At 39.9% G+C, this 10,244-nt stretch overlaps 1 protein-coding gene across 1 annotated transcript; it reads right to left on the bottom strand.

The window, feature by feature from the left end:
* Positions 1-3,435: 3,435 nt before the first annotated feature.
* On the bottom strand, positions 3,436-4,182 carry LOC129265406 (zinc finger protein 774-like). The gene has a single exon (XM_054903403.2). The coding sequence runs from the start codon at positions 4,180-4,182 to the stop codon at positions 3,436-3,438; it is 747 nt and encodes a 248-aa protein (XP_054759378.2).
* Positions 4,183-10,244: the final 6,062 nt, after the last annotated feature.

Raw genomic sequence — 10,244 nt, 5'->3', positions numbered from 1 at the left:
CTTGGGAAAAGGTTCTCTGGCGACTTACATTTTCTGTATGAAAATATAAATAGATGGTACTCCAGTTTAACGCACATTATTGAACCCTTTACATTAGCTGTAAACGGGCTTTGGTAAAGGTTGCCTTAAAGCATATGAAACATGAATAGAAAGTGGGTAATAGTCGAAATACTTTCAATCAAATATGTTCCGACAGACAAATGACATCTAGAAACAATTTTTTTTTAACCCCTTTGATGAACAAATTTGACCTCGGATTATGGCAATGCTGCGAGGAAAAGATGATACACTCGGATGAATTATGATAACTATATAGATGTTTAATAGCTCTCGATGATGAGTTTCCTCTTCATCTGTGCGAGCTTTCGGCCATTTTGGTACCATTTGGCCTACAAACATGTTAATAAGCTAATCATAATAGAGTGGATATCATTTAGTGGCCCGTAGGAAGGATTTCCATGGGTCGAGCTGAATGATGAAGAGTAGACAATTCAATTCAATTTTATTTGGCAAAATAACAAAAGCAAGAAATTACAAAGTAAAGAAAAGAAAGGAAAAAACCAGGACGTCTTGAAAGCAGCATGGGCCTGTGTTTGTGGCCCTGTAACATTATTTAATAAATACAATGAAATACAAACAAATATTAAATTAACTTTAGTTTAAAAAAGCATTACCATTACAATACAAGCACATACATGTAATAATTATAGAGAGAGCATGCGAGAAAAAGAATGATAATTCTCAATAAATTTTACTTTCATAGCCTTGGAATCAACTCAAATTTTTAACGGATTTTTGTCATGGTTTTAGTCTTCATTTTAATCCAATTAGTATTTGAATTTTTAATTGTCTAATATTCATCACTTTCTAATAGGCTTATTGTATTTTTTTTAATTCTATTTTATTATATGTAATAAATTTTTGTGCACACTTGCTCTTTAAACATTGTAATCTATGTTCATCAAAACTCCTAACATGTATCTTTTTAAATTGAAATTGTTGCTTTTACCCATGTATGACTTACAGGGGCGTCGATCCATTTTTCAGATTGGGGGCAAAATCATGAATCAACGTTCCAAAGGCGCTCGATCACACAAAACGAACAAACTCACCCACACACACCCCTACACATGTCATAGGCCTATATTTTATATATATGCATATATACTGTAGCCGAACCGACTTTCTTTCCTGACGAGCTGGTTCGTTTCGGCTGCAATATACAACCAGTTGGTGTAAAGTCCGTCTTTTTTACTTCTGACTCTTTGCTCCTTCTCAGCAACTTAGATTATATCTCATGTATTTCAACATCTCCGTTTTCTCAGTTATTCCAGTATATCAGTATCTCCGTAATTTCAGCATCTCTGTAATTTCAGTACTTTCAGTATCCTCACTCATCTCAGTATTTTCAGAATTCTCAGTAAAGTCGGTATTTTCCGTATTTCGGTAAAGTCAGTATTTTCCGTACTCTCACTTCTTCTGGTCGGTCAGTACTTCCAACACTTTCGCACTTCTGCTCTTTCGACCATGTACACTGTAGCTCCGTACATCAGAATAACGACAAGTAAGCAAGGCATTCAGTTTTTATAACTTTACTGATGAAATCAATGCACATCCTGTCGCAGCAGGTTCCAAAGAAAATTTAACAGAGTTTCGATTAGAAACCTTTTATTGCCAAGCATAGCGCATGGCTCATAATCGAGCATGGAGCTCGATTATGCTCAACGATTTGGGAGGGAAATTGTCAGGCGGTAAAATTTAATCATCTTTTAAAACTAGTTAGAATTATGAAATAAATCTATACACCTACAGCAATGGTAATTGTCACGACCATTTATACCCAAACAGTAAAGAACAAATAAATATGAACATCTAACATAATCAAATAGTGGTAAACATCGTTATTTCTCAGCAAATACTGCTTTCATATATTTTAGAGAAAATACCTACATAATCGATTACAAACGATTACTGAATTTCCCTATGCAACTATATACATGGATTAAGAATTATTCTACGCTCTTTACCGTTCCAAAACCATGATGTACATTAAATAAACCTTTCATTTCGTTACAATACATATTGTAGCCGAACCGACTTTCTTTCCTGACGAGCTGGTTCGTTTCGGCTGCAATATACAACCAGTTGATGTAAAGTCCGTCTTTCTTCACTTCTGACTCTTTACTCCTTCACAATATCTTATATCATATCTCGTGGAACCGCACAACCATGTTGAAGACCGAATACCCAGCATTCAGTATTTCCGTAATTTCAGTATCTTGGTAAAAACTTTCAAGCATCCTCACTCATCTCGGAATCTCGGTAAGACCAGTAATTCCCGTCTATTCTCTCGACTCAGTACTTTCCGTATCTTCTCTCGAGTCAGTATTTTCAGTATCTCAGGAAAGTCAGTATTTTCCGTACTTCGGTAAAGTCAGTATTTTCCGTACTTCTCACTTTTTCCAGTCAGTACTTCCAACATTTTCGTGCTTCTGCTTTTCAGACCATGCATTCTGTAGCTCCGTACTCAACATAATTATAGGCATGAAAACGAAGTATTACTATTTTCAAACTTTACTAGAATACATGCTCACCCTGGCGCAGCAGGCTCAAACAGAACTTGAGCAGAAATTCGGGCAGCAAATACTACTTGTAGGCTTAGTAACATGGTGTGTGATCGAGCGTAAAGAAGATCTATATCAATCTAGCTCATCGATTGAGGAGGGAGCTTGTCAGGCCATAAAATTTTATCACTATTTAAAAATAGTTAAAGTCATAGAATAAATCTTTTCAGTAAGACAATGGTGATTGTCACTTATTTTGTGTATCCAAACAGTGTGAAATTATTAAACATAAAGAGCTAAAACAATTATACAGTTGTAAGCTACGATACTCCTCAGCAAAAAGGCATAATTACATTTTTACAGAAATCACTACATAATCGATTACAAGCGATTACTGAATTTCGCTATACAACTATAAATATGGGTTAAAAATTATTCTACAGTCTTTGCCGTTCCAAAACAACACTGATAATTAAATAAACCTTTCATTTCGTTACGGTCCCCGAGCTGTCCAATTTCCTAGCAAAGAAACACTTGCAAATTCAGTTTCTTTACATTTTGTAACAATTCCATAAGAAATTATCATGTTTAATATGAGCAAGATAACCACTCCGCATTTTCTAATTTCAAACTTCCTATGGATATAACATTCGAGATGATTTTTTTCCCTTCCATCTGAGTTTGTAAACAATATTTCTAAAGATGAACTAAACTACATACAACTTCTATGTACACAAACGTTAACATCATCATACATTAAAAGGCTACAACAAACGATGCAGAATTTTCTTCTCAAGAGTCCTTTTCCGTTTTGTTTAATTCTGCATTTTATGCCAGAGTCTTTTGAGAGTCATTTTTAGTTTATATAGAATTATGGTTCATCCGGCACTCTTTTGATTTCTTCTGTGAAAATTTCAACGAGCTCTCCGTGTTTGGTGATATATCTTTCAGTTTTACGTGTAAGGATCACATCTCTGGGCCTTTTGATGGATGATGTGGTATACTCCAAAACCGATCCCCCATCATGTCCAGCTTCCCTCAGCTTAGCTGTCAGATTCCTGACGCGCTTCCGGAGTTCTCCGTCTTCCTCTGTCTGGCAACTGGCGTCGCAGCACCTTGAAGGAGTCTTCTCTGCAGATCTAAATCTTTGGTGAGATTTCCCTGGGTCGTTCCGATGAGAAGATTGAGGTGTATTAGATGCGGGTGACCGAGAGCGGCTTCTGCTTCTTCGTCGAATGACACTTCTTACAGACCTTTCCGGACTTCTTGATGACCTAGGTGCTGAGTGGGAATATCTTCCGCTATCCCTAGGAGATCTCGGGCTCCGGTGTCGGAATGGTGACCTGTCTAAACGGGACCTAGATTCCGGAGTGTGAACTGGAGTTTTTCCATACTTTCTGGTTGGGACTGGCTCTGCATGGGTCGCTTCATGTTTTTCCAAGTCGCCCTTCCTTCCACATCTGTAATCGCATTTGGTGCATCTGAACCTTTTCACATGACATTCCCGGTGATGGCGATTAAGCTGTGCCAGTTTCTCAAACGTTTTGCTGCATTCCCCACAGGAGAATTCATTGTGTGATACTTTGCTGGAAATGCTGATCTCGTCGTCACTCACCATCTTCTGCAATAAAAATTGGAGAAGAGCATAAAATTGGTCATAATTCTGGGCCCGAAATTCGATTTAATTTGTAGCGTGAAACAAAACAGCTGAATTTCATATTCTTCATCTTATTTTACATCTAAACGACAGAGTGCATGGTCAAAGCAGAAATACGTTTGTTGTTGGTGAATAATCAATCAACTGTGGTCGTTGTAAGTTTAGTTGTTATTGGTTGTTCTGAATTGCCATACTGGAAGCTCAACACCTTGGTATTTCTTCATGCAATCTGCATGGACCACAAGTGGTAGAGATCTAGGAGATTGTTGAAGACGAAATGTGACAGCAGAAACGATAAGAAACGGTCCGAGCCATCGGGGTTCCAATTTTGGAGATACTCCTTTTTTTCTAGCTTTCTTTCTGAGCCACACATATTGCCCCACGTTGAAGTCGGCCTCGGATGCCCTTCTGTTGTATAGAGTGCGTTGTCGGCTTCCAGCATCCTTTAGGTTTCTTCTTGCTCTTTCATGTACTGTCCGTAGTGTATCTCTGAGTTTGAAGGCGTAGTCAGTATTAACTTCTTCATCTAGTGGGGTGGGCGGCATTACCAGATCTATTGGTAAGGTGACTTCTCTTCCTAGCATAAGCATGTTCGGAGTTTCTCCAGTGGACTCTTGAGGACTGCTCCGGTATGTTGCTGTGGCAAAGGGGATATATTTATCCCAGTCACGTTGATGCGACTCTGAATCCATCATAGAGGCAACCGTGTTGAGAAGAGTCCGATTAAATCGTTCAATTAGGCCATCGGACTTCGGGTTATAGGGCGTTGTCCGAGTCTTCTTTACACCCATCCGGCGGCATACCTCTTTGAATACATCCGACTCGAAGTTTCGGCCCTGGTCAGAATGGATGACTGAGGGGACTCCGAATCTACAGAGGACTTCCTTCACTAGCTTTTCTGCCACGGTGTCGGCTCGTTCATCAGGTATAGCAAATGCTTCCATCCATTTAGTGAAATAATCCCCAACAACTAAGACATATTTATTGCCATTTGTAGATTCGGGTAACGGACCAAGGATGTCTAGGGCTATACGGTCCATTGGAGATCCACTTATTTGTTGTTGCAAGGGTGCTCTGGTATGTACTCCGCTAGCATTTCTTTTTGCACAGATGTCGCACTGGCGTATTCCAGATCGGAAATCTTCTGTCATCCCGACCCAGAAATACTTCAATCGTGCTTTCTCGAGGCACTTCTTGATGCCGAAATGGCCTGCGGTAGTAGCAGAATGCATTTCTTTCACCATCTCTTGTACCATGACTCGGGGCACCACAAGTTGCCACCTGGTTATTTCCCCATCACTTGACTCCCACCTGCGGTAGAGCACTTCATTCTTGATGTGTAGTGAATCCCAGTATTCTAAGAGACGCTTAGCTTCTCTTGGCCAGGCAGATGTTTGGGCATCGCTTGGTTTCTGCCCATCCAGTTTGGCCTGTACTACCGGCTTGATCCCGACATCACTTCTCTGTTGGTCTTTGAGTTCTTTTTGTTCTTCCTCAATATCAACTGATAATATCCGTACTTGTTCTGGATCTGAGTCTGCTTTGCTATCTTCACGCCCGCACTGCTTACATGGTCGTCGGGACAAACTGTCTGCATTACTATGGTTCCTTCCAGGTCGGTGAATGATGTCCATGTCGTACTCTGAAATAACCTCAAGCCAGCGGGCAAGTTGTCCGGCGGGTTCTTTGAAACTTGTCAACCACCTGAGAGATCCGTGATCGGTTCTCACAGTGATATGACGTCCATATAAGTACTGGCGAAAATGTTTCAAGAAGATGACGATGGCAAGTAATTCCTTCCTAGTGACACAATAGTTTCTTTCAGTTTTCTTGAGTGTCTTGCTTGCGTACGCAATTACTTTCTCTTGCCCATCCTGGATCTGAGACAAGACTGCACCTACTGCAAAATCACTAGCATCAGTGTCCAGAATCATCTGTCAATCGGGCTCAGGGTATGCTAATATGGGCGAGGTGGTGAGTCTCTCCTTAAGCTGATCGAAAGCTGACTGGCATTCTTCTGTCCAATCAAAGTGTCTGTTCTTTTCCATAAGCTGATGCAAAGGTCTGGCGATCTCTGCAAATCCCTTGACATAACGTCGGTAATAGGATGCTAAACCCATGAAGCTCCTGAGCTCTGATACAGAAGTTGGGTAATCCCAGTCACGTACAGAGCTTATCTTCTCTGGATCTGTGCTCACACCTTCAGCCGAGACGACGTGTCCGAGATATCGTACACTTCTACAGAACAGATGACACTTTGATGGTTTCAGTTTCTATTGCCTTGTCCAATGATCTTGGTTGCGAGCGGAAAACCCTTTCTCGAATTTTGCAATCTACAATTGCATCTAGAAAGTGTCCTCTCGCCAACCGGTCTTGTCCGACTTCATCAAATTCAGGATAGCCGAGAGCCGTCAGATCTCTTATGCTCTGTCCTAATTCCTGAAGTTTCTTTCCTGGTCCTCTCCGTCGCTGTCGCAACTCGGCAAGGTAGACCTCTGCCTTACCACCTGGACCATATCTTTTCCTCATTCTGTCCACTAGTTCATAGTAACTGAGTCGCCTCCCTGTTTTCTGCGTAAGGAGTGTAACCGCAGAACCTCTCAGGCTGGCAGCCAGATATTCCATTGCCTCAAATTCTCCCCCAATGATTCACCACCATGCACGCCTGAAAATGGTTCAGATATTCTTCAACCGGAGTGCGGCAATTGAATTGATCTGGTACAATATTTGGTTCTTTTAATCTAACTTCGTGATGATTTAGCAGTAATTTTCCTGATTCGGTTCTCATCTCAGGTGCTCGTCTATGTCGGGTATCTTGTAGCTTAGTCCTGAAAAATTATTGTTCCAGTTCGGTACGCTGCGGTATCCTTGCTGCTCTGAAGTTGTCAGTTTGTGAAGATCGGAACTGAACTCTCGTCCCATGCCTACTGCACGCCTCATCAGTCCCCCATGATGGCGTCAACCCCATCCTGGTCCGTATCTCCGCCAACATCTGATCAATCTCCGCCATACTGCTCTCCAACTTCTCCATCACCTCAGCCGGCGATTGCCAAGATCGTTTGAGGACTTCAGTAATGTCTCACCTAAGGGCCGGTTGCTTGACCATGAGAAAGTCTGTCTTGTGCAGCTAGACAATGAAACGGAAGAGGTAGGACCATCCAAACCAAACAGCAGGAGATATCTAGACCAGATGAAAAGCGATGGAGGAAGGCAACAGACATCACAGACGGTTCGCACGAACAGGCACCAAGGTGTTGATCTGAAAACCTGGACATTCGCACAACCGTTGTCAAGTACCGCCACTCTGTTTGTTGGACCAATTAAGGGAAGACCTCCGGAAATGCATTCAGTATCCGTGATGATGTTAAGAAGGGCTGGACATAATAGCCTTCCAGTCTATCCATCTATGTTTCCAAAGAACTGATAAAGGACTAAATTTGAAAGACATCGTTGCACTGGACTTTAATTCATAAAACATTGGACTTTTAGTTGCCAAACTGAATTATTACGTTCTTGTTGCTATTTTGTATACATGCCGTAGTTTAAGCATTTTAATTTGTCGGTTTTTCTAATGCAAAAAATTGAAGTCAGTAATGCAATTGTTATGACTGCCGATAAACATCTTGTTAGAAATTGATATTTGTATGTAACAATTAGCATTATGTTGATAAAAGCAGGGAAAGGAACATATTCGAAATCGTTTGCACAAGTACGGATAGCAATATTTAATCTGTTGAAAGTTGTAAGTAAACCATGTAGTGCAGTTTTGTTTAGAATTACATTCTGGTATATTTCTGTTTTGTTACTGAATTGGTCAGCTCGGGGACCGAGCTTTTCGAAGGAGGGAGTTGTGTAACGAAATGAAATGTTTATTTAATGTACATCATGGTTTTGGAACGGTGAAGAGCGTAGAATAATTCTTAATCCATGTATGTAGTTGCATAGGGAAATTCAGTAATCGTTTGTAATCGATTATGTAGGTATTTTCTCTAAAATATATGAAAGCAGTATTTGCTGAGAAATAACGATGTTTACAACTATTTGATTATGTTAGATGTTTATATTTATTTGTTCTTTACTGTTTGGGTATAAAAAATTGTAGTGACAATTACCATAGTTGTTGTTGAAAAGATTTATCTCATGACTTTAACTAGTTTTAATGGATGATTAAATTTTACCGCCTGACAATCTCCCTCCTGAATCGTTGAGCATAATCGAGCTCCATGTTCGATTATGAGCCATGTGCTATGCTTGGCAGTAAAAGGTTTCTAGCCGAAACTCTGTTCAATTTTCATTGGAACCTGCTGCGACAGGATGAGCATGATTTCTTCAGTAAAGTTATAAAAACGGAATGCCTTGCTTTCTTGTCGTTATTCTGAAGTCACGTACGTGCAGTCGCCGCTGGCTAACGTCAGCTTAATGGACGACGCCATATTGCCAGATTCAGGCAGATTTGGCCCGCGCCCTCACCGGCTAACGCTCGGCTAAAACTCGAACGCCATTCACCCATACACTAATTCCCCTTGATTACCGTTGTTAAAAACCTCTGTCAAATCTTTTCCAGCATTTTTATGAATTAGCGATTGATGTTTTTCCGTTCATCAAATCTCCTTCATTATACACATATTTTTTTCATATTTATAACATTTTTATTTTAATCACAATTTCAGTCCAAACGCGGGTCAGTTTTTGTTAACCCACGTTGTTTGTGCATGCCCACGTATAGCCTTACGCGTATTGAAAGGAATGATGTTGTGTCGAAAAACAGAATTGTTGTTGTTTGTTCCTTGTTTGTTGGGGATGAAACTATGATGGCGACCAGTCACGTTTGACTGTACCGCCAAATAGTTAAGATTAATTAATTAAGGTCAAGGTGAGATAAGAGAAATGAGCAAGGGGCATTGTGGGGGGGGGGGGGAGAGAGAGAGGGGGGGGGTTACGAGGGCCGAGTGGGGATACAGTTTCATCATGCAGTACAGGGCGTAGATGAACACTTTTATTTTTTTCTCCAAAATATGGAAAGTGACAGAATAATCAGAAAAAGGTTGATTGGTTCTGATTTTGAAAAAAAAAAGAATTTATCAAGATTGCTGTTATTCTTCATGGTTGTAGAATTTAATTTAGTTTCTCTTATAAGTGCAACTCAAATTTTGATTAATCGTATTTCATTTATTTCACTCTTTTCTTTCGCCTCGTTTTTTTTCCCCCAAAAATCAGGGAGCTGAAAAATATGAGAGCTAGAACCTAAAGATATGGGGTAGCTATGACGTTGGAGGGGGCGCAGCCTCATGCACTTGCAGATCCAAATCAATTTTCATAGGGGTCACTTAGAGTACCGGTAGCCCCTATTTCTTTAATATTATTTTTACAAGCAAAAAGAAGTCAATGAAGACATCAGGCCACCGACAGCTGCCTCGTCAAAGGGGGGGGGGGGCGGTCGATTATTTTGAGTATTTTATTTCATTTTGTCCTCAATAGGGGGGGGGTCAATTAATTCTATATACACTTCTATTGTCTTTATATATGGGGGGGGGGGTCTGCTACTGAGCATGTTTTTAAAAGGGCTTAATAAGGGGCTTAATACAACAGAAATTGTACGATTTAACACAATAAAATGTATCATCGAGGTTAATACTAAATTAATACATAATTAATAATTGTTTTAATTGAAAATGAAAATAATAAAGGCACCCATAGATCTTAACATCTCATAAATACAGGCCTAAACCTGTATTGGAAGTTGAACAGGCATAAAGTATAAATGTTTAGCTATAGCTGATGCTTTGATCCCGCAACCAAATAATGTTATCATAAACTAGTAGATGTTATATCAGTCATGTCAGTGGCGTAACAAGTGAAAATAATTGAGGGTACTACGATATGGCGTATCAGGCAAAATTTATAAAATATATAGTTGCAAGCAAGCGACATAAGCATAATTTTGACTTTTGGTTACAAAAATCCAATTGAACAATTTCGCAAGATTCTCTTACCTCTTCCTTTTTTTTTCTTGTTCGTGAATT

The sequence above is a fragment of the Lytechinus pictus genome, chromosome 8, assembly GCF_037042905.1.
Source record: "Lytechinus pictus isolate F3 Inbred chromosome 8, Lp3.0, whole genome shotgun sequence".
NCBI lineage: Eukaryota > Metazoa > Echinodermata > Echinoidea > Temnopleuroida > Toxopneustidae > Lytechinus > Lytechinus pictus.
Note: the sequence above shows the minus strand (reverse complement) of the source record. Positions and strands in the feature narration are given on the sequence as shown.

Excerpts from the sequence above, each read along its gene's own strand:
- LOC129265406 (XM_054903403.2), bottom strand. The coding sequence starts at position 4,182 with ATGGTGAGTGACGACGAGATCAGCATTTCCAGCAAAGTATCACACAAT.